Source organism: Vulpes lagopus, chromosome 8 (genome assembly GCF_018345385.1).
Source record: "Vulpes lagopus strain Blue_001 chromosome 8, ASM1834538v1, whole genome shotgun sequence".
NCBI classification, from domain to species: domain Eukaryota; kingdom Metazoa; phylum Chordata; class Mammalia; order Carnivora; family Canidae; genus Vulpes; species Vulpes lagopus.
The window spans coordinates 83,649,628-83,674,846 of record NC_054831.1 but is presented as its reverse complement, the minus strand read 5'-3'; the positions used below and the strand labels follow the sequence as shown (position 1 = coordinate 83,674,846).

Sequence of the window (25,219 nt, the reverse complement as noted above, 5' to 3'; positions counted from 1 at the left end):
TGGGGGACCCTGACCGACCCGGGGACCTGGACACCCGACCCAGGGACCCAGACCTCATGTAGGGACCGGACCTGACCCGGGGACAGACCTGACCCGGGGCCTCACCCGGGGACCCAGGGATAGAAAGTGAGACGGAGGCTCTAGCATCAGTCCATCCACTGGACACATAGGCGAGTGTAAGCCCACGACCTGGGTTCATGCTCAGCCCCCTGCCTGGGAGGCGTCCGCCCAGAGCTCCACTTCTGGGTGGCAACCGACGCCTTTTCCTGCCGTGCTTTCCGCAAATGAGCCTCGAGTCTAGAGCCGTCCGCTGGCTTCCTACTGGGGTGATGCCGACACAGGGCACCGGAGTCTAACCCTCTTTTCTACGTGCCTCCAGCACGTTACACGCACAAGGTTCTGCATGAACACATCCCAGGAACGATCTGGACATGTTCGAGAACATTCTGGTTCTTGCTGGAACAAGGGCCTGCAGCGAAGGGATGGCATCCTGCCTGACATGTGGGGGCGACGGCCCGTGGGGCTCGACCGGTGACACCTCAGGACGGGAGGGGTCGGGACCTCGTGTCCAAGGGCTGCACGAGAACGGTGAGCTGGGCCTAAGGAAGATGTAACCCGAAGGGCCCACCCTGAATGCGGAGCTGGCCTGACCATGGGGTGCGCATGGGCCCCACGGAGGGCGTCCCCCGGAAACCCACAGCAACGGGGCTTTTGCGCCGCGGACCATCCGACAGCTGTGCTGCTGCGGCCGATTCTCCTTGGCCTCTGTGGTCTGCGACCCCGGGCTTCCCTCCGCCACCGGGCGGAGCAGCGCCGTCCCGGGCCCCAGCGGTACCTCGGCCTGAGCGGTCAGGCGGCGGGGTGGCTGGGCACCGCCACGCGCACCCTCCCATGCTCATGCGCTCCCCGTGCTCCCTCACAGACACTCACGTGCTCCCTCTCACACACGCTCCATGCACTCCCTCACGCGCTCCCTCCCACTCACACGCCCCACGTGCACCCTCCCACACACTTACGCTCCCTCCCACAGACGCTCCACACACTCCCTCACACACACTCACGCGCTCCCCATGCTTCCTCACACACGCTCCCTCCCACGCTGCACACGCTCCCTCACAAGCTCCCACACATGCTCACATGCTCCCTCACACATTCACATGCTCATACACGATCCCTCACATGCGCTCCCTCACTCACGTGCTCCCTCACATGCTCACGTGCTCCCTCATACGCGTGCACACGCCCACCCCCTTCTGTACCCAAGACTTTGGATGGTCTCAACAAAAGCTCAAATGTTGCCAGTTCTGTGACATCATCTCTTTCCACAGAAACTGTCATTCTCCTTTATTCCTTGTTTTATTGGATCTTCCACTGCTTTCTTTCAGGATTTTTCATATTTATAGAAAGTTTCTAGATATTCTAGGAACGTGCCTTTGTGTCCAGTGAGGAACGACTACAGCGTCGCTCACTGACGCTCGTTTGGGCGGCACTGAGACAGCAGAGACGTGAGTCATGCGACCTTTTATAGTCTGGATAAATTTAATTCTCCAGGCTGTAATTTCCTCTAGGGTTCCACAAGAAACGTCACGAGGGAGAACCAAGGGCAGTGATTAATTTGTCCAAAATGACATGTTGCTCTTGGGAAGATTCTGATACTTCCTTAAAGTCAGTGCAACTGGACGGCTGGGCGGCCCAGGCCAGAGTCAGTGGCAGAGGTGGGGGCCCCATGCCCGACCAGCCACACAGGGGATGGGTGACACGCATGGACGCCACCGAGGCTCCGAAACACACGCAAGAAAAGCCTGCTCTACTGCACGGTCACACACCTGTCAGTTTTAACTTAACTCTGATTTCACAGAGACGCTGCCAGCGGCTCATGAAGCAGCGTCGCTGTCACTCACGGGTGTGAAACTGAGCTCAATCACGCCACTTGGCGTGGCCTGTCACCGTGCAAAAAGGAAGAATTTTCCTCTCTCCTCCTTTTTACTCACCACCGCTCTGACAGCACAAAGGAGAGAAACCGTTGTTCCTTCTCCCCCCACTAAAACCGAAGCAGGACGAAGTGGCTTCTGAAGACGCCAGTGGCCGTGCGTGTGGGGACCGAGACCAGACGTGCTCTCTGACCAGCGGCCTGACCTTCTGCAGAACAAAGAGCTCACCTCTGACACTTCTATGGCGAAGTCAAAACTGAGGCGTTTAACTTCAACCTCATTGGAGGGAGTGCTCTCGAGGCAAAGTCCTAAAAAAGCGGTTTGAGTTTTTTTGAACTCTGACAGGTGCCTAAAGATCTAGAAATCCGCACTCGTGACTCTCAGGTGTTTGTACAGTACTTCGTTCACTACCTTTACCTGTTTTCTAAATTTGGGGTTTCTGCAGACATGAGGTTTGATGTGGCGAGGAGGACGTGCGTCAAGCACAGCACCTGGGCCGGCGGCACCCGTACAGTCGCTGCTTGAACGGGGAGCGCCCGGAACTACCCTGGCACCACCCCCAGAGCAGGTCAGCCGCTCTCTGGAAGACTTTTACTGGGAAGTTCAAAACTTTTAATTAATCCATCGCTGAAAATGGGTAAGAAGAGATCCAGACGCCACGCCGTCCCTTCCAAAGCAACACGGACTCGCCGCATGCAGTGAGCGTCAGGCTCAAGCGGAGGCAGAAACACACGCACCTCATTTGCCGGCAGTTCAGCCAGCACCACGGCTCACGCGACGCGCGCTCTTCCACTCTAACCATTCGCACGGAATCTCCTTTTCACGCTATTTTCAAACACCGCAGGCAATGCTTCCTAAGTGTGTGCTTGTTCCGACAGAGAGGGTCTTACTCATCACAGGAGCCACGTACGACGTGGCGTGAACCAGCCAAGAACCTTAAATACCTAGGGCAGAAAGCAGTCTAAAGCAGAAGCGAGTGACGCCCCCGCGTCCTCAAATGACATCCATGGTAACAGCAAACTCACTTAAAAATTCCCTGCCCTGTTTATCAGCATTATTAAAATGCCACGTAGAGGCGTATTTAGCGTGAGGAGAGAACACATAGAAACCTGGTTCCAAGTCTCCCTAACGAACGAGAACATGGTCCTTTAGGAGCAGAAAGCTCCGAACACTCAGGCCGCCAGAGACGCTGGGCGTGGTGCACGGAGCCAAACCCAGGGGTTCACCACGTGGCACCACCAACGCGGCCAAGCACCCCAAGAGTTGGAGCTGGGCTCTGTGCCGTCCCCCACATGGAGCCGGGGCCGAGCGCCCAGGGGAATGCGCCGACGCCAAGAGGGGGGCTCCCAGGGCCCCCTGCTGGCCCGTGAGAGCCAGGCACTCACCTATGTGCGTCTGGGCCATGACGTCGGCCAGCCTGTGGGCAGCGCCGCTCCCGCCACTTTGGGTGGACGAGGAAGAGGTTGTGGACGTGGTGGAGCCATGGATGGCCTGGCTGATCCAGTGCTCCATGTTGATGCTGCCCTGGCTGGACGTGGGGGTGCCCTGGGAGTCACCCTGCACCGAGCCTTCATCTTCCGAGCCAGAAGAGGTATCTGTGAGAGAGAGCAGACCCGCGATGCATCACAGCAGACACGCTCAGCTCACATGTCGCAAGCACACCCCCCACACACCCCGTCCGACAGCCTTTGCTTTGAACACTCCTGAGAAGTTACGCCACATCTCAGATTATGAATTATTTTTTAGTATAATGAACTTTTCATCCAAACACCTTAAATAAATATGCTTAAAACATTGTGTTTTGTTCTTTGACATTATGATCTCAGGCAGACATACTCACCAATTTGCTCCACTCAACAGTTTGGGAAGAAGCCAGGTATTTCTAGGCATGCATGCACCAAGCAGGAAGGATGGGGATGGCATGTTCTCAGAGGTGTTGGGCTTTCACGTGTTTCAAAGCATGTCTGTGCCCTTGTGTGGACCTGAGGGGGTTTCTCTGAGCTATAAATTTAAACTCCGTGTGAGAGAAGATAACCACATGCCTCCTCGAAGAGTAGGGTCTCCGCACAAAGACAACAGTGTAGAAGTTGGAAGGACTCTCGTCTCTGCCAGCAACCTATGTGCTCAGGACTTTGCTTCGTCCTTTGGTGAGGACATGTGTCATCACGGTATGTATTACGAGCAAACTAAATGTATTTAACAGTCTAGTAAAATTTCTTCACTTCTTTTTCTTTCTAGGAAAATTGTGCATCTTGGATTGAGAGAAGACACATACTTTTTTGATTAAAATTAATGGCACTATTTTCATTTTTTAAGATTTCACCTAGCAGAGACATTTTCAAGAATTAAGTACTGGTGTGCCTGTTACTTAAACGCCACCGTACGAGTGAATTCCAGGTCCCACTGCTGTAAAGTACGTGAGATGCCAGGGGGGTATAAAAGACTGTAAGTAGCTCAAGAACACTGAATGAGAATGAGAGAAGTGACAATTTGTTCTAAATCAAGACAGAGGATTTTTTCTTTTCCAACACAACAGTATTTGCAAGGGGTATTTACACTCACATCTTGTTAACACTGTGACATGATCTACACTGTCTGGAAGATTTTTGAAAGTCTTTAGGAATCTGTTAGAAAAGCAGCACTAATAGTAGGAGCCTGACAAATTCCCTCCATCTGCCCCATCTTGTAAAATAGCGGGATTACAGTTTACAGAGAAAGAAAATTGATACTTTTTTTGTATTCAGACCTAAATAGACTCCTTTCAATTTTTTTTAATAATAAATTTACTTTTTATTGGTGTTCAATTTGCCAACATACAGAATAACACCCTGTGCTCATCCTGTCAAGTGTCCCCCTCAGTGCCCGTCACCCAGTCACCCCCACCATCCGCCCTCCTCCCCTTCCACCACCCCTAGTTCGTTTCCCAGAGTTAGGAGTCTCTCGTTGTTCTGTCTCCCTTTCTGATATTTCCTACCCATTTCTTCTCCCTTCCCTTTTATTCCCTTTCACTATTATTTATATTCCCCCAAATGAATGAGAACATATAATGTTTGTCCTTCTCCGATTGACTTATTTCACTCAGCATAATACCCTCCAGTTCCAACCACGTTGAAGCAAATGGTGGGTATTTGTCATTTCTAACGGCTGAGGAATATTCCATTGTATACATAGACCACAGCTTCTTTATCCATTCATCTGTCGATGGACACTGAGGCTTCTTCCACAGTTTGGCTATTACTTTCAGGGATCATTTCTATAGTTTGTTCCTTTAAATTTTTTTGATCACGATAAAAGACAACCTAAAATTTACCATCTTAACCAGCTTTACGAAGTTCAGTATCCACTACACTATCTGTGTAATTGTCCCCAGCACTGACCTCAAGAGTTCTCTTCATCCTGCGAATCTGAAACTCTGTCTCCACTAAGCAGCAGCCCTCACTCTTCCCTCCCACGGCCCTGGACACGGCCGCTCTGCTCTTCCCGTGTGACTTGGGCCACTCCAAGTACCTCATACAGGTGGGTCACACAGTACGTGTCCTTCTGCGTGTGGCTATTGAACTCAGCACAACATCCTCGGGATTCATCCGTGTGAAGGTGTGTTGCAGAATTCCCTGCCCTTTTAAGGGTAAATTACGTGCTGTTTCATGTATATACTACATTCTGCTTACACGTTCATCTATGGGTGGACACGGGGCTGCTTCTGTGTCTTGGCTACAATAACGCTCCTCTCACTACGGGTGTGCAATGATCTTGAGACTCTGCCTTCAGTTATTTTGGCCATAGACCCAGATGTGGAATTGCTGGGTCATTAGTGATCTTATCTTTAATTTTTTAAGAAACTGCCATTCTGTTCACCACAGAGAAGGCACCTTCTTACACTCCCACCAATAGTGCACAAAGGTCCAAATTTCTCCATGTTCTTACCATCACTTTTAATTTTCTGGTTCTTTGTCAGTAGCCATCCTAGTGGGTGTGAGATTGTATCTCATTGTAGTTTTGATTTGTGTTTCCATAGTGATCACTGATGCAAGGCAGCTTTTCATGCATGACTGGCCCTCTGTACCTTGTTGGGAAAAACGTTCGAGTCCTCAGACTTAGGATTTTTAAGGAACACATTTACCCATATATCCATCCAAATATTACCATCTCCTCAACAAGTGTTCTCATGCCTTTACCATCAATCTTTCATCCCCATCCCATTTTTTCACAAGAAAACCACAGAAAAATATCCCTCATGATATAGACACAAAAAACCTCAAAAAGTATTACCAAACAGAATCGAGCAACCCATAAAATGGGTAGTCTGCAGCAGGACCAAGTGGTGACATTCAAAAGTGAATTAATGTTATACACCATATTAGAATAAAGGGAGAAAAGCCCTAAGTTAACCTTGAAAGTCACAGAAAAAGTATTTCATAGAATCTTACACTAACTCTATGATAAACCCTCTCAACAATGCAGGAATTGAACTTCCTCAACCTAACATAGGGCATCCGTGAAAACCCACAGCTCACACTGTATTTAATGTTAAGACTGAACACGTTTCCCCTAAGATCAAGACTACAGCAAGGGTATCTCCTCTTACCACTTTGATTTGATATTATCTGCAAAGCTCCAGCCCATAAAATACAACAAAAAAGCATCCAATTGGAAAGGAAACATTAAAAACATCTTTAGTCCTAGACAACACGATCTTATATGTAGAAAATGCCAAGGAACACACTAAACAATTTTTGAATTAATAAATGAGTTCAGGAAGGTCACAGGATACAAGATACAAAATACCTATACATGGGCAGCCTGGGGGGCACAGCGGTTTAGCGCCACCTTCAGCCTGGGGCGTGATCCTGGGGTCCCAGGATCGATCCTGCGTCAGGTTCCCTGCATGGAGCCTGCTTCTCCCTCTGCCTGTGTCTCTGCCTCTCTCTCTCTCTCTCTGTGTGTGTCTCTCATGAATAAATAAATAAAATCTTTAAAAAATATATACAGATACTATATGTATTAGAGGAATGCAAAAACAGTTTGTAAGTTATCTGGCAAAGGACTTGTATTCAGATTATATTAAAAAAATTTAGTGAGAAGACAGACAACTCATCTAAAAAATGGGAAAAAGTGTGAGGAGGCATTTAACCAATGAATATACACAAATAGCAAATATGCCCATTTGAAATTGCAAATTAAAATCACAATGAGGGACACCTAAGTGGCTCAGCGGTTGAGTGTCTGCCTGTGTCTCTGCCTCTCTGTCTCTCTCATGAATAAATAAAATCTTAAAAAAAAAATAAAACCACAATGAGATAATATTTCATATCCACTAGAATAGCTACAATGAAAGATCCAGACAACACTGTGTTGGTATAGATGTTGAGAAACTAATCCTCATATAGTGTTAGTGAGAATGTAAAATGGTGGCAGCCATATGGAAACAATCTGGCAGTTCCCTGAAAGTTAAGTATAAACTAACCATAGATTCATTAATTCAACTTCTAAGAATCTACTCAAGATAAATGATATATGTATACACAAACATATGTGATTAACGTGCATCGCAGCCTTATTCATAATAGCCAAAAACTGGAAACAAGCTAAATATCTACCAACTAGTGAACAGATAAACAAAATGTGGTATGTCTAATAGGATACAATTCAGCAACAAGAAGGATTTAATTGATGCATGCTACAACATGGAGGATGCTCAAAAATATGCTAAAGATGATGCAAAAGAGCATATATTATTAGTTTTATTTACAAAATGTCTAGGATACTCATAGAAGCATAGAAACTACATCAGTGACTGCCTATGGCTGAATGTGCGAATGGGAATTAACTGCAAATGGGCACAAGGAAACTTCCGGGGTGATGGAAATTTCTAAAATTAGACTGTGGCAATGGCTGCATAATCTATACGTTTATTAAAAATCATTGAGTTACACATTTATAATAGATTAGTTTTATAAAATGTAAATTACACCTCAAGAAATGCATGAAAGATGAATGTGTGTTCTGCAGGAGCTGAGGATAACATGCTGTAATCATCAGCTGCATCACGTTGGATGACAGTGTTGTTTTGACAAATTATTTAAAAACTCTATTATTCTTGATTTTACCATTTTCCCCTCATTATTTATAAATTATAATGCTTTTTTAGGTATATACTCATTTTCTGTCTTCCTAATGAATTCTTCACTTTCCATTATGCAAGATCCCTCTTTATATGTTGTACTACCTTTGTCTTCCTGTCTATTTTGTCTGATATTAAGAAAGACTTGTATGCTTTACATTTAATGTTTGCATTGTATATTTTTTCAACCTTGTATTCTTAATTATCCTCACTTATTTAAATGTGTCCTGGTTGGCTCAGTCAGTACAGTCTGCGACTCTTGATCTTGGGGTTGTGACTTCGAGCCCCACATGGGGGAAGAGTTTATTACTTTAAAAAAAAAATACGGCTGTGTCTCTTATAGACAATATAAGATGCATCTTCTTTTTTTATTTACCCAGTCTCACAATTTCAAACTTTTAATTTGGTGTTTGGTCCATTTACAAGTTTACAATTATTATAATCATGGATATGAGAGAGCTAAAATCTAATATTTTGCTATTTGTTTTCCATACATTTCTATTTTTTCCATCTGTTAATTTTTCCTGTCTTCTACTAGCCATATTTTTTGAGTTTCATTTTATGTATTCTATTAAATTCTTATCTATACTTATTTTTTAGTGGTTGAGGTACAGCTTATGCATCCTTAACAGACCCATATGGGGTCAATATTCTAACCATTTGCTGCTCTTCAAGTTTGACACTATAAACTTTCTCTTTCACCTCCACTCAAAACACACCTGACACTACTCATTTTCTACTGTTCACACTCTACTTCCTACTTCATAGAAGTAATAGCCACACAACAGTATATCCCATTCACCCATTTTCGTCCTATGTACAGGTGTTTTAAAGCACATTACAACAGGAAAACATAGTACTCCATGTTTACCCAACTACTTACTGTTTCTAGTGCTCTTTTTTCCTTTTTACAGATTACATTTTTCATCTAGTATCATTTCCCATCAGCCTAAATGACATCCATCAGCACGCTTGCAGTGCAGTTCTGCTGGCACCACATTCCCTCAGTTTTTGTGTATCTCATTATGTCTTCATTACACCCTTGTTTATTAAGGATATTTTCTCTGAATATGAGCTGACAGGTTTCTTTTTAGAATTTATTTATCTTTATTCATGAGAGACATAGAGGGAGGGGCAGAGACAGGAAGAGGGAGAAGCAGGCTCCATGCAGGGAGCCCGATGTAGGACTTGATCCCGGAGCCCCAGGATCACGCCCTGAGCAGAAGGCAGATGCTCAACCACTGAGCCACCCAGGCGTCTCTCTCTTAGGACTTTAAATATGTCTTACTATTGCCTTCTGGTCTCCATAGTGTCTTCATGTAAGTCATTCATCATTCATATGATGTTCTCTTGTACGTAACACATTTTCCTCTGATGACTTTCAAGATTTTGTCTTAATCTTTGGATTTCAGCACTTTGACTATTGCCAACTTAGGTATAATTTTTTTTAATACTCCTCCTGCTTTGGATTCACAGAACTTCTGGGATCTATAAGGTAGCATTTTACATCAGTCAGAGAAGCTCTTGACTCTTATTTCCTCAAACAGGTTTTCTGCCCTCTTCTCACTCCATCTTGGATTCCAATTCAAAGTAGGTTAACATTGTACCATAGATACTTAAGGTTCTTCTATTAACTTTTCTTTAATTGTGTCTCCCTGTTCCTCAGTTTCTCTTCATCTCCTTTCAAGCGTACAGACTCCATCTTCCCTCTCCAATCTGATGTTACAACCAATCCAGTGAAATTCCACCTGAGTGAAATTTCTTTTCTCTGCTCAGGTCACATATTAAGGCAACATTTTCCTTTAGTTCTTTAGTCTATTTTTATTTGATTCCCTGAATAAATATTTATAAACACATGTTTAAGAACTCCATCTTCTGCTGTTTCAAACACCTACACCAGAGCTTTCCAGCAGAAATAGGAGTCTTATAGTTTTCAACCTTCTAGTAGCCATGTTAAACAATATATGAGTAGATACAATTAATTTTAAAAATGTACTAATTAACTCAAAATATTAAAAATATTGTTTCAGTGAATAATAAATATGAAAATGAAATAAACTTCCTGTGATTTTTTTTTCATATGAACTCTTCAAAATCTGGTGTGAATGTCACACTTAAAGCAAATACAGTTGAGGCCAGCCACATGGGGTTAGTGGAGCACAATGGAGACCATCTTATGTTCATTTTACATTAACTCCTTTTTCTGTGGCCCCAGACTGCATTTCCTGCATCTCTTCATATCTAGTTATTGTTTACAGAGTAGTAGGCATTGTGGATGGCATGTGGATTCTATAACCCTCCTCTAAATCTGTGTGCTTCTTATTTTAGCAAGCAGTTCAATTACTGGTTGATCATCTTGACGCCGACAGACTTGGAGTTATTCTTTGCTAGTGTGGATCTGTGGAAAGTTCTACACCTTTCATCTGCCTGAACTCAGATCTCTGCCTCTGCAACGGAGCAGAATGACCAGCCTCACTCAGATCTCAATCCCTAGGCCATGGTCTAAACATTTATTCCAGGCAGAAAACTGGGAACTGCGGGACTCACCTCACAAGTTGTCCTGCTGTCATGTCAGGTTAGTCTGTCACCGCTGGAGGTCCACGGCCTAAAACAGCTGTTCCATTTGTTTGGGACAGTTTTATAGTTGCTTATAAGTGCATGGGTTAGTCTAGTGCCAGTTATTCCACTATGGTTAGAAGCAGAAGTGCTTGGCAAATCCTTTTTACATTTTTGTATGTAAAAACTATAGGAAAGCTTCTCCTATAAAAGAGTGTCAGTGTAACAATCCTAAGTAGATCTTTCCCAGAGACTCTGATACTCGTCAGTGACTAGTCATTTCACACAGAAAGTAAATACTTTAGGAATATGCTCTGAAGAGCTGTGGACACGAGATGAATTCCAACAAATGTTATCAGCAACCAAGAAAAACAGAATGAGAGACAATGAAGCTTAGCCCTAAGATTTCATTCAAACGAGTATGGTTATAAATATGTAGACAACTACTACACACAAAATAGGTTGTGAATAAAAATTTTTATGATGATGGTGCTGGCATTTCATTGTACAAAACTATCCTATATGATATTACCACCAGGACTCTTGCATGACGGTGTACAAAGTGTATTATATGTCATACGAGATTTGATTTATAATCAAATAATAAAATGCAAACATTTAATCAAAAATAGCATTTCCAATAATGTTCTTTTGTATTTTGCAAAGATATCTATACAATGTTTGATTTTCTACAGTTTTGTGTTTCATCATGAAACAAAAAACAAAATAACATCTCTGAGGATGGATTCAACATGTGAAAAAGCACATACATGAATAATTTCATTGCTTCCTGCAATGAAATGCATTTTAAACTCATCATTTTTCATAAAAAAAAGGTAGCTCAGAAAAATAACTATCTACTTGAATGGTGTCTAGTTCCAAACACTTGGTTTAAGTGGGTTTATTATCCTTGTAAGTCCATTCTGTTTGTTATAAAAACATAGAAAATAAAACTTTTCACCACATTAACAGTAGACAGTACAGATATAAACCCCTGGTTATATGGTCCAATTAATCTATGATAAATGAAGCAAGATTATGCAATGGCAAAAAGTCTCTTCCACAAATGGTGTTGGGAAAACTGGACAGCCACATGCAGAAGAATGCATACATCACACACAAAAATAAACTCAAAATGGATTACAGATCTAAAAAGGACACTGAAACCATAAAAGTCCAAAAAAGCAGCCAGTAGACACTTGGGTACAGGCCTTAGCAATATTTTTTGGACCAGTCTCCTCACACAAGGGAAGCACAGCACATGACTGTCAAACTGAAAGCTTTGCACAGTGGAAGATCCATCAACAAAACAAAAAGGTAACCCACTGGATGGAAGAAGACATTTGCAAATCATGTATCTGATAAGCAGGTTAGTATCCAAAATGTATAAAGAGGGGCTCCCTGGGTGGCTCAGCGGTTTAGCACCACCTTCAGCCCAAGGTGTGATCCTGGAGTCCTGGGATCGAGCCCCTCGTCGGGCTCCTTGCATGAGGCCTGCTTCTCCCTCTGCCTGTGTCTCTGCCTCTCTCTGTGTGTGTGTCTCCCATGAATAAATAAAATCTTTTAAAAAAATGTATAAAGAACTTGTACAACTCGAGACCAAAAAAAAATTTAAAAATAAAAAAATCTAAACTATCTGATTAAAAAAATGGGCAGAGGACCTGATTACACATTTTCCAGAGAAGACACCCAGACGGCCAACAGACACGTTAAGAAGATGCTTAACTTCACTCATCAGGCAAATACAAATCAAAATCAGCTATCACCTCACATCTCAGAATGAGGAGTATCAAAAATAAATAACAAATGTTGGTGTGGATGCAGAGAAAGGGGAATGAACCCTCACACACTGTTGGTGAATGCAAACTGGTGCATCCCTTCTGGAAAACAGTATGGAGGTTCCTCAAAAAGTTAAAAATAGAGCTAACCTATGATCTAGCAATCTTGCTTCTAGTTATTTATCAGAAGAAAATGAAAACACTAATTCAAAAAGATGCACCCCTATACTTTTTGTAGCATTATTTACAATAAGCAAGATATGGGAGCAGCCCCAATGTCCTTGGACGGATAGATGGATAAAGAAGAGATGGTAAACATATACAATGGAATATTAGCCATGGAAAGAAAGAAATCTTGCCATTTGCAATGATGTGGAGGGACCCTGAGGTCATTACGCAGAGTGAAATAAGTCAGAGAAAGACAAAAAGTGTATGTTTTCACTCACATATGGAATCTAGAAAACAAAACACATGAACAAACAGAAACCAGAAAGAGACTCAAATATGGAGGACAAACTGGTGGTGACCAGAGGGGAGGCTGGTGGGGGACAGAGCAGGTGAGGAGGACTGAGCAGTACAAACTTCCGGCTATGAAACAGGTCCGAGGATGCACAGTGTAGTGTGGGGAGCACAGTGGGCAGCACTGCCCCAGCTGCGTCTGCTGACTGGTGACCACACATACCACGCAGGGCACTGAGTGATGTGTGTAATTGCTGAATCACTGTGCTGTGCGCATCTCGGAGTTGAAGCGTGAGGTTCTCGTACTCTCACTGCTCGCACACACTCAGGACTAAACCTCAAAATACTCAAAAAAAAAAAAAAAAGTGTCGTATACGTTCATCTGTTCTTACCGCGGCAGGTAACTTAGGTCCAGAGAAAGGCAGAGTGGTCACAACAGCATGAATAATGTTGGAACCCAATTCACAGGAAAAACACTAAATAATTTAGGCCTGATCCTTCATGTTTTCTAAAGGTACCTGGATAATTTAACTTTGTCCTTTACTTGGGTTTTGAAGATCATAAAACAAAGATCATCATTATTTGGGTAAAGCAGAGAACTTAGGTAGGTAAATAAAATTCAAGGTTAAATAAAAGCAAAAATATAAATAGACTATTACCTTCAGTCGTTTAGATTGAGGCTGTCGACAGGCCTGTGCACCAAACTGGCCCTCTGCCGGTCTTTGTAAATAAAGTTTTATTAGCACACAGCCACTCACTGCCTGCTTTCAACCACCACAGAATAAGCAGCTGTGACAGATGCTACTTTGTCCACAGACCAAAATACTACCCATGTTACAGGAAAAGTATGAGGACCCCAAAGTGAGGTCACTGCATAAATTGTTCAATTCATTTGGTTTCTTAATACAATCCCATGACATAGTTACATTTGAAGGACTTGAGAATCTGCACACCCCAATCTAGGCAGAAGACAAGTCCAACTTCAGTTACAATTATGGAGGCAGAAACTCTTCCCTTTTGCTACGTGAAGAATTAAGTAAACTTCTGTGAGAACTTAAAGGCTGCATCATTTATGAATCTCAATGAGAAAATTAAAATATATTTTTGTGTCAACACACATGTAATGTTAATTTTCCGTCCACCTTTAATGCAGAGCATACATGCTGGACTTCTGGTTCACAGAATCTGACTCACAGCACCATTAGTTTGAAAACTGCAGAGACCGGGATTGCCTGGGCAGGCGGTGAATTAATCTTTACGAAGCAGACAGTGGGCCCGCTGCTCACCTGGAGGTGTGTAGGCATCCATCGAGGTCTGCACAACCAAGGACCTGCGTTTGGAAGGCATAGGCACCGCCATCTTCCTTTCTTTATGTTTAGCCAGCGCTGCCTGCACAGCCTCTGTGTGGACGTCTGAAACAGAAAGAGAGCTCAATCACCCCATTGTTCAGGGACATCCCAAAGGCCTTGTGTTCTTTTTTTTTCTCCTTTCTGTCTGGTCCTGTGTAATAGCTTATCCTCCTACGGAAACTGTCACCAACAGATGGGTGGGGAAGGAAGGAAAAGAAGCATAGACCGCGGGCTTGAAAGCTACAGGGAAATGACATTCGAATTCATTTAGACTTTCAATTTTTTTTTTAACCTTAGAATCTGTATAAATAATCACATGCTGGCTGAAAAGTGCCGCGTGACTATTCTTAGGCCAGCGGGCCTTGACCTGTGTGGGTTTTTCCTCAGAGGTCACACCCCTCAAGCCTCGTGACTCGTTTTGGTGTTCTGTTGAGGGGGCTCGGGCACTTCCAGGCTGTGGCAGTAATCCCCACCGATACTCACCAGGCCCTCCTGGGCCAGTCACTATGTTTGGCCTTTTGAGTATACTAACCCACTGTATTCACCCCACAAATATTTACTGGACACCGACTTTGTAAAAGCCTCCTCAGGGCCGGAGGTACGGTGCAAACCAGGCGGACAAGGGCTGTGTCTCATGCAGCCGACTTGCTAACGGGTACGGTACAGGGCAGGCATCGAAACAGGATCGCAGGCTGCCCACGCGACGGGGAGGCTGGGTGGGTGCTGCTCTGTGAAGTCTGACTACCGAGAACAAACGGCCCTTCTGGCAAGAGTTTCCAGGACATGGAGAGCACGCAGCTCCCAGGTGTGGAGGGCGACCGGGCAGGTGCCGGCAGGGGACAGAGACTGGGGAAGGACGTGCCACGAGGACGTGCACGAGGGCTGCACAGGCCGGGCAGGGAGCTGGCCCCAGTGAAGTCTGACAGGGAAGCGCTGGGGATTTGAAGCGGGGCCGCCAGGACCAGAGCCCACGAGTGGGGACTGTCTGGCTGCTGGGAAGAAGGCCGCGGGAGAACAAGCGGAAGCAGGGGACAGGCAAGAGGCAGCAGGCAGGCTCGATACGGCCGCACCATCTCCCACTCGGTCCCACGGAGGTGGGGCTCCAAGTACTTCACAACGAGGAAGCAGAGGTATGAAGCACCCCCACTTATTACCGTGGCGAGTGGCGTTGCTAGGTGTGAACACCGCCCCCAGAGTCCACACCCTTTACCACCAAGCACACCACGATCTAGCTGTTCCTACGAACACGCCAACGGCTTAGCATTTCAGAACAGAGGCCACCCAACCACCCCCACAGGCCACCTGCAGCCGGTGTCTCTTCTTTTGAAAGTGTGAAAAGACACGGTAAAAAGAAAAGCTATTAAGTGGAGGTCAGTATTCATTTACAGGTGCGGGGGAGAGAGTGGAAAATACACATGCAATGGAACGCTCCGACCTTAAGTACGTTTGACAAATTTTAATACTTGGAAATCCATCTATAGAACCATTGCTGCAACCAAGACAAAGGACATATCAACCCAAAGTTCCCGCGTGTGTTCTTCCAATCAATTCCCACCCCGGATAACCAGCTTGGTTCTTGACCTTCACACAAATAGGCTCACACAGATTATGACCTTAGAATTCTATGTGCCAGCACTACTTGGCGGATATACACATTCGTGTGGCTGCGCGGTTGGGTTCAGTACCTCATGGGTTTGACCAATGAGAATTAATACAACATATGAACACATCGTAATTCGGTCATTATTCCTCCAGTTGATGGATGTGTATGTCATGTCCAGTTCTGGGCTACTAAAAAGCACCAGCAGCGAGGACTCACGTACATGTCCACGTATTTATGTGGACATTTTCATTCCTTTTTGCTAAATAGCTAAACATGCAATTGCAGGGCCATGTGGTAAGTCCAGGCTCGAATTTTAAAGAAATCACCCAACCGCTTGCCAAGTGGTTATGGTAGTTCACATTTCCACCAGCCGTGTATGGGATTCCAGGCCTGACCCATCTTTACCAACGCTTGGTATGCTCGATCTTTTCCACAGCAGACACCATCGTGGTTGTGAAGTGGAATCTCCTTGGGGATTTAGGTTTGCATTCACCCGATGGCTGAAGCTGAGCACCCTCCGTGGACATGAGTACGGCATCTGTCATGAAGTACCTGTCAAAAGTTTTTGTCCATCTTTTGAGCTGCCTCTTTGTTACTGATTTATAGTAGTTCTTTACATATTACAGGGACAGTTACTTTCAGGTGTATGTTCTGAACCTATTGACCCTGAGTCCATGGCTCCCCTTACCAGTACAGCAGATGAGAAATTGTTAACCTTCAGGAGATCTGCTTTATTTTTTCCTTACCAGTGCTTTTTGACAGGAAGCAGAACCTACACCAGCCACCTAGCTTTGCTAACAGGACACCCCAGCCCCACGTCCTCCTTCAACTCATTCCACCCAGCCTGCCCCACTCTGTAGGCATCCCTCTGAAGTGGCTCCAGTTCCCATCCTGGTCTAACGCCCGGGGCCCCCCCACCACATTATCCCACAGATCTGTCCAACTTGCCCACTGGGCAGGAGTCTGTCCAAAGCACTGCCTTCCTCATCTCATTCTGCAAGTAACCTTACAGTGAGCAGCAGCACACCAAAGTGACACCTGCCACCAACCTTACAGTGAGCAGCAGCACACCAAAGTGACACCTGCCACCAACCTTACAGTGAGCAGCAGCACACCAAAGTGACACCTGCCATGGAGAGAGAGGAAGATAACCCACATATTGGTTCAACTGCAGCCCAAGCAGGGGGCTGGGGGCAGACATCTGGTCTGACTGCCGGCCCACCCATCAACAAAAGCCTCACAGGGGGCAGCAAAAAGAGACAGCCCTGGACTTCAGTTACTCCACCCTTAACAGTCAAGTGGGGGCAGATACCTGGTCGGACTGAAGGCCCCACCTCCAAAGAAAGCCCTGTTGGGCCAGCACAAGGAGAGCACCGTGCAGTACGGTGTGACAACAGCCCCGCAAATAGGCTAAGAGGAGGCATCCGGTCTGGCCCAAGGCAGCCAAGACTGGCCCCTTACAGCAAAGGGACCAAACCCTGCCCACACAGGCAGAGGGCCACTGCAGGTGCCTGGAAGGCAAGCATGGTTCGAGCACAACAGTGGGACACACACAACATAGGAGACACCTGACGTGCCAGGTTCTGGTGAACGGGGGACCCTGTACAGTGTCTCCAACAGAGCAGCACAGGACATCTTCACGAGACCACTATTTTCAAAATGAGAAGACATATCTGACTCTCCTGCCAAATGAAAACAGATGCAGAGAGTGAGACTTAGTGAGACGAGGAATATGTCCCAAATGAAAAAAACAGGATAAATTCACAGCAAAAGAGCTTAATGAAATGGAGATGAGCCATATGCCTGCTAAGGAACACAGAGCAGTGATCATAAAGATACTCACTGGCCTTGAAAAAGGAATGGAGGACTCAGACTCTCGGAAAACAAATAGACAATAAAAAATGAACCGGCCAGAGATGAAGAACTCAATAACTGAAATTAGAAATTAGAAAGTGTCTGCAAGGACGTCTGCTCAGCGCACGGCAGCGGGGCAGGTGAGGCCATGGCCGCAGAGCCCACTGCCCGGCTGTAAATCCCAGCTCCTCTCTGCAAGCTTGGGCCTCAGTTTCCTTAGGTGGAAAAAAGGAATGAGGAGAGTCCCACACACAGCGGGGCCGTGGGGATGAAGGACTAGCCAGGACGCGAGGCCCAGGGCAGAGCCTGGCCATGGAAATGCAGACACTTGCCGGGTACCTCCTTCCCTGGACCTGCTGCTGCTCAGGACCCACGTCAGCCTGAGAGGGGACAGCCTCGTGCTACAGACGCCACCTGCACCAGGGGCCCGGGGCCAGCTCTGCTGCACGGCGACCACTGCTGCTGACACCCTGGCCTCGGCCCAGTGCCGGCCGTGCATGTCTCTCTCCAGGCAGTGGTTCAGGTAGAGCACACACCGGGAGGCTGAGGTGTGGGCAGCGGGTGGAGACGAAGAGTGGAAGGACACGGGGTGGGAGGCCACTGGGACAGCGGGAGGGCCATCCCCAGACACGTGGTCCTCATCTGTCCCCACCACGGCCTCAGTGGACGTGTGGTCCAGGGGCACAGAGCAGAGGGGCTCGGGTGGGGCCCCCGACATCACCTGTGGGGCCTCTCACGGGTCACCACTCGCTCTCTTACCCGTGGACTTACTTCCAATGAAGGATGAACAATGTCACCATTCAGACACTAAATGAACATGTACCGAATGCCTTCTCTGTGCCAGGCTCTGCTCTGGGCGTAAGTGAGCCTTTTTTTCCATCATAAACTCATCCCATGTTTAACGAAGGCTTTTTTCCTCAGTGAACGACACGAGAGATAAAGTTTTACATCAGCTATAAACTACCCAGGAAAAACACCAAAAGTTCATCAGAGAAACAAAGGCCAGTGGCCTTGCTGGTATGAAGTGAGGCTCTGAGACTCTGGAATCGGGCTGTAGGTCACACGAGCCACATAAGCGTTAAAACGGTTCCTGGTACAGAGCAAGCAGCCACCTTCAAACACTTCCATCTATGGTTTTATATTTTGCACCACGAAGTCTTGCACATCTTCCGTTTCAATTTTCTTTAGGTTCTTTGTAAGTTGCTGGGGATCTTCCTGTTTTAGTTTAGGGAACATTATTTACTGGGAAAAATTTTTAAAGAAAATAGTAAGATTACCAGGAAACCACAGAAATAGTCAACGGGATTGAAAACGTCCTTAAATTTTAACATTTTAAAATTTACTGTACCTACCACATTTTCAGTCATTGTCTTATCTGTTGACATGAATACACAGGATTTTTGTTTAAGTTATATTGAGCCATTATGCTCAACCCTCATTATTTCCAATAATCTAGAGATTTCTCTGGAGTCTCTAGGTAGATGACATCCTGCAAATCTCCCTTCTCAACACCGTCTGTGTCCATCGTTGACACAGGCTCCTGTCCCAGAATGAACCAGAGAGAGCCACTTCTCTACTTTTGAAAACGTACAGAATCAGACACTAATTGCTTGAAGGTTGGGTGTCACACCTGAGCCTGCGGTATTTTTGTGGAAAGGTTTCTAGCTACTGCTTCCTCTTAGTCAGTGCTCATAGGACTACTCGAGGTTTCCATTTCTTCTGAAGCTTTTATATTAGGAATGTGTCCATTTAATTAAGTTTTCAACTTTACTGCCATGTGGCTATTCACACTATTCTTTTTCCCTCTGATGTATCTGTAGTAACGTGTCCCATTTTTAATTCCTTTTGTCATTTACTTCTTTCTTTCATCATTCTGACTGCAGGTTTTTCTATGTTATTAATATCTTCCAAAATAATTTTGATCTTTCTTGATCTTCTAAACTTTATCATCCTCATTTCTATTTCATTTTTTTAAATTACTAGGTTTTTATTTTTAGGACAAATTTAGGTTTATAGAAAATTGAGTGGGAAGTGCAGCGTGCTCCTCATTACATCCCCACCACACACTCTTCTCCCCATACTGACATGTTACCTTAGTGTAGTTCCACTGATGAGGCAATGCTGGTACAGGATTAAGTGAAGTCCACAGCTCCCACTGGAGCTCAGTCTTGGTGTTGTACATCCTACAGGTTCCCACATACGCATAATGACATGTACATATGATCACAGTGTCCTATTGAATAGATTCACTGCCCTAAAAATTGCTTGCTTCACCTATTCAAGCTTCCCTTCCCCTGAGCACCTGGCAACTGCTCATCGTTTTTATCAACTCCATATTTCTATCTTTTCTATCTTTTCCAGAACGTCATGTGTTTGGGGTCATACGGCATGGAGACTTGTCAAATCGGCTTCTTATACTTTGTCATATGGATTTAAAATTCCTTCCTGCTTTTTAACACTTGATAGTTAATTTCTTTTTAGCACTAAACAGTATTCCATGCTTGGATGATCACAATATGTCTACCCATTCATTAAAGGATGACTTGGTACTTCTAAGTTTTGGCAATTATGAATAAAACTAGTATACACATTCATGTGCAAATTTTTGTACAAATACATTATTTCCAGTTCATGTGGGTGAATATCAAGGAACACACTGCTGGATCACATAGTACCAGTAGGTTTTATTTTGTAAGAAACTCCGAAACTGTCTTCCTAAATAGCTGCACCAGTCTGCATCTCCACCAGAGTGACGGATGGTTCCTGTAGTTCTACATCCTCGCCTGTATTTGATGTTGTCAGAGTCCTGGATTTTTGCTAATAATTTATAAATATAATTTATAATATTAGTTATTATTATTGACATGATGTTTAACATCTCCTCCTCATGTATTTGCCATCTGAATACCTTCTTTGGTTAAGGTGTCAGTTCAGATCTTTTGCTCACTTCTTAATGGGTTAATTCCTTACTCTGGTCTTTGGAGGTTTTTTTATATCCTGGATACTAGCTTTTTGATTTTTTTTAAAAGTCAGAACTGTGTTTTGCAAAGATTTTTCTTCTGGTCTGTGCTTTACCCTTTTCATTCTGCCTTTTAAAAGCAGAGCAGAAATTTCTAATTTTTTTTTAAAGATTTATTTATTTATTTATGATAGAGAGCGAGAGAGAGGCAGAGACACAGGAGGAGGGAGAAGCAGGTTCCATGCCGGGAGCCCGACGCAGGACTCAATCCTGGGACTCCAGGATCGCGCTCTGGGCCAAAGGCAGGCGCTAAACTGCTAAGCCACCCAGGGATCCCCAGAAATTTCCAATTTTAATGAAGCTAAGCTTATCAATATTTTTTCTTTCATAGAGTATGCTTTTTGTACCTAAAAAGTCATCACCAAACCCAAGATCACCTGTATTTTCACCTATGTTATCTTCTGGGAATTTTACAGTTTTTGGGTTACATTTGGGTCTATGATACATTTTTTGAAAGATTTTATTTGGAAAATGAGCAAGAGAAAAGAGGAACAGAGGGACAAGCAGACACCGCACTGAGCACAGAGCCGGCTTGAAATCAAGAGTTGGATGCTTAACTGACTGAGCCACCAGGTGTCCTAGGTCTATGATGCATTTTGAGTTAATTTTTGTGAAAGGTTTAAGATCTGTGTCTACATTGTTATTCCAGTGCTATATGCTGAAAGAACTATCATTTCTCCACTAAATTGCCTTTGCTGATCAAATATTGACTATATTTGTGTGGGTCTATTTCTGGGCTGTATACTATGATACATTGATCCGTATTATTTCATCAACATCTGTCTATATCACCACTGACTTTATAGTAAGTCTTGAAGTTGAATAGTATCAGTCCTCAACTTTGTTCTTTACTGTGTTGGCTCTCTGGGGTCTTCACCTTTCCATATATACTTTACAACTGACTTGATATTCACAAAATAATTTGCTGGAATTTTGGCTGGGATTGTGTTCAATCAATCTGTAGATCAAATTGTGAAGAACTGACATTTTGACAATATGGAGTCTTATCCGTATACATGCAAACTCCATTTATTTAGTTCTTATGGTTTATCACTTTTATCATTTTCCTCATATAGGGCTTACAGATTTTTTTTTTTGAGTTCAAAGTATTTCATTTTGGTGGTGCTGATGTAAATGACATTGCATTTTGAATTTCGAATTCCAATTGTTCGTTGCTGGAATATAATAAAGTGATGGTTTTTGTATGTTAACCTTCTATCCTGCAACTTTGTTATAATCATGCATTTCAGATTTTTTTATTCTTGGGATTTTCTACATAGACAATCACATCATCTGTGAATAGAGTTTTAATTCATCCTTATCAATATATATATTTCTGATTTCCTTTTATTGTCCTATTGCATTAGCTAGGATTTCCAGTGCAATGTGAAAAAGGATCTGGTAAGAGGGGTCTTTGTTGCCTTGCTCCTCATTTTGGTGGTTTATCATTTGGTTTCTCATCACTAAATATGGTAAGTTTTTTTTAGATGTTCTTAATCAAATTGAGGAAGTTCTCCTGTATTCCCAATTTGCTGACACTTTAATAATGAATGGGTGTTAGATTTTGTCAAATGCTTTTTCTGTTATCTATTGATAGGGTCATAGGAGTTGTCATCTTTAGTTTCCTGATGTGATGAATTATGTTAACTGATTCTTGAATGTTAAACCAGCCTTGCATACCTGGAATAAATTTCACTTGGTCATGGTATACAATTTTTATACAATATTGCATTTGATTTACTATATTGTTGAGGAATTTTTAAAATCTATGTTCATGAGAGATAGTAGCCTATATTTTTCCCAAATGTGATGCTTTTGTCTAGTTTTGCTATCAGGTTAACACTGGTCTCAAACAATGCACTCTCTCTTCCTTTTATCTCCAGGAACAGAATATAGAGAGAAGCATAATGTCCACTTTAAATGTTTGGTAGAATTCACTAGTAGCCCATCTGGGCCTGGTGCTTTGTTTTGGAAAGTTATTATTGATTCATTTTTTGAAAAGACATAGCCTTACTCAGATTGTCTACTTCTGGTGTGACTGTTGACAGGTTGTGTGTTTCAAGGCCTGGGTCCACTTCATCTACATAATCAAATTTGTGGACACAGTGCTGTTTGCAATATTCCTTTATTGCCCTTTAATGGTCTACAGGATAAGTAGTGAAGGTCAGGTTTTCATTTCTGGTATTAGGATTTTTATCTTCTCTCTTTTAATTAACCTGGTCAGAAATTTATCACTTTTATTGATCTTTTCAAAGAGCCAGTTTTTGGCACCTTTGATTTTCTGATTTCTTCTTTTCAATTTCATTTTTTTTTTTTGCTTAAGTTATATTATTTTTCTTCTTTGTATTTACTCTGCTATTTTCCTAAAGTTGAAGCTTACAGATTTTAGATCTTTTCTTCTAACACTGGATTCTGCATATTTGCTTGTAAGCATTAATTTGCCACATTTCACAAATATTGATCACTGGTATTTTCTCCTTTTAGTTCAAAATATTTTATAAATTTCTCAGGCTTCTTTGATCCATGTGTTATTCAGAAGCATGCTGTCTATTCTCCAAGTGTGTGTGACTTCTCCAGTCATTGGTCACGGATTTTTACGTTAATTCCACTGTGGCTGAGAGCATATTTTTATTCCTATTCCTTTCAGTTTAAGAGTGTTTTATGGCCCAGAACGTAGTCTATTTTGGAGACTGTACTGTGTGAGCCTGGGGATGTGTTTTCTGCTGTTATGGCATCAAATACCTTATGCCATCAATTAAATCTTCATTTCAACCATATCCTTAACTGATTTGCTACCTACTGAATCTGTCCATCACTGATAGACAGATGCTGAAGTGCCACTGTAACTGTGGATTTGTCTATTTAGGTCTGTAGATTTATTGTCTTGTCTCGGGTATTGTGATATTCTGTTAGGCAAGTGCACATTAAGAATTATGTCTTTCTAAAAGAATCAACCCCTTTATCATATATAATCCCTGGTAATTTTTCTTGCTCCTGAGTCTGCTCCATAAAAAATTAATGTAGCTACTCTAGCTTTTTAAAAAAATGAGTGTTAGCATGGTATATTTTTCTCCATCACTTCACCTTTAATCTGTGTCTCTCAAGACAATAGACCACATACAGTGGCTTGTGTTTTTTGTCCACTCTGATAGTGTAACCGGTGCATTTACATCAGTAATGGGTTAAGTGATTTGTATGTTTCGATTACTATTTAACATGTTAGTTATCTATTGATTGCACTTGTTGTCTTCCACTTTTTTCTGCATATTCTAAGTTTAAATTGAGTATTGTATCTTTTTCTCTCTCTTTACTCCTCGTATCAATTATACTTCATTTTTCACTTTTACAAGTGGTTGTCCTTAAGTTCACAGTATGCATTTATAAATAATCCAAGTAGCATTCCAGCACTTCAAGGGTGGTACAGATGCTTCGTAACAAAGCATATGCAATTCCTATTTCCTGCCCTCAATTACACTCCTGCCATTCATTTCACTAATGCATATGCTATAATCACTCAAAATATTGTTCCTATTATGACTCTGAACAAACTTTAATTTCTAAGAGCAATTAAGAATGATAAAAACAACAGATTTTCTTTTGCCTTTGTGTAATCCTTCTCTAACATTCCAGCTTTCTTTACGTAAATCTGAATTTCTGACGCCACCACCTTCAGTCCACCAATGAACCCATTTGTTATTTGTTATGGTGTCTCGGTTTCCAGCACTGCCTTTACATTTTTTCTAGGACACCTACCTCCCCCACTGAGATCACCCACCCCCGTTTAGGCACAGTGATTTTTCCCAATGACTTCAGTTCACTGATGGATCAAAGAAGGGTGGTTGGTTTTCCATTTCTAAGTTTCTTTCTTGTTGTGAGGATCCATGTGACAAAGTCCATGCGTCTACTGCATGCTGGCATGAAGCCAAGACGATCTCCTCTACTCCGTTTTACTCTTTCTCATTTCTCCCTCCTGCAGACTTAACTCAATTTTCCTTTTCCAACTTCCTAAATTTAATCTTTATTTCTTCAGTTTGCAGAATCACTTACTATCTACTGTAAATATTTTAGGCTATCAATTTATTTTATTTTATTTATTCATGAGAAACACAGAGAAGCAGAGACACAGGCAGAGGGAGAAGCAGGCTCCACACAGGAAGCCCGATGTGGGACTCAAGTTTCGGGACCCCAGGATCATGCCCCGAGCCAAAGGCAGACATCCAACTGCTGAGCCACCCAGGAGTCCCTAGGCCATCCATTTCTAAGTACCACCTCTGTGCACATCACAAATTTTGTCTATTTTTTCACCTGAAAAAGCCTCTTAATGTGCTGCTTTCAGCCAGCAACCCACCCCAATCCAACTAATCTATCCCACACTACCTGCTATACACAGACATTTTCAACATGCAAATCTGATCTCATTTTCTGTTTAAATGACTAAACACAGATACCAAGATTGAGTTCATTTTCGTTAATTTTAAACAAATAGGACTTTAGAGTCTATCTTCAAATGCATCTTCCATCTTCCTTCCAAGTCTCCCAGAGCCTTGGT

The 25,219-nt window shown here is 43.4% G+C and overlaps 1 protein-coding gene across 3 annotated transcripts in view; it reads right to left on the bottom strand.

The window, feature by feature from the left end:
• The window catches only part of DIP2C (disco interacting protein 2 homolog C), a 251,485-nt gene that overhangs the window by 119,410 nt on the left and 106,856 nt on the right, over nucleotides 1–25,219 (bottom strand). For all 3 annotated transcript variants that reach the window (XM_041767644.1, XM_041767645.1, XM_041767646.1), the window contains 2 exons: nucleotides 14,132–14,257; nucleotides 3,317–3,526 (listed from right to left, as the gene is read on the bottom strand). In XM_041767644.1, the coding sequence (XP_041623578.1) occupies nucleotides 3,317–3,526; nucleotides 14,132–14,257 (336 nt within the window). The remainder of the gene's footprint in view (nucleotides 1–3,316; nucleotides 3,527–14,131; nucleotides 14,258–25,219) is intronic.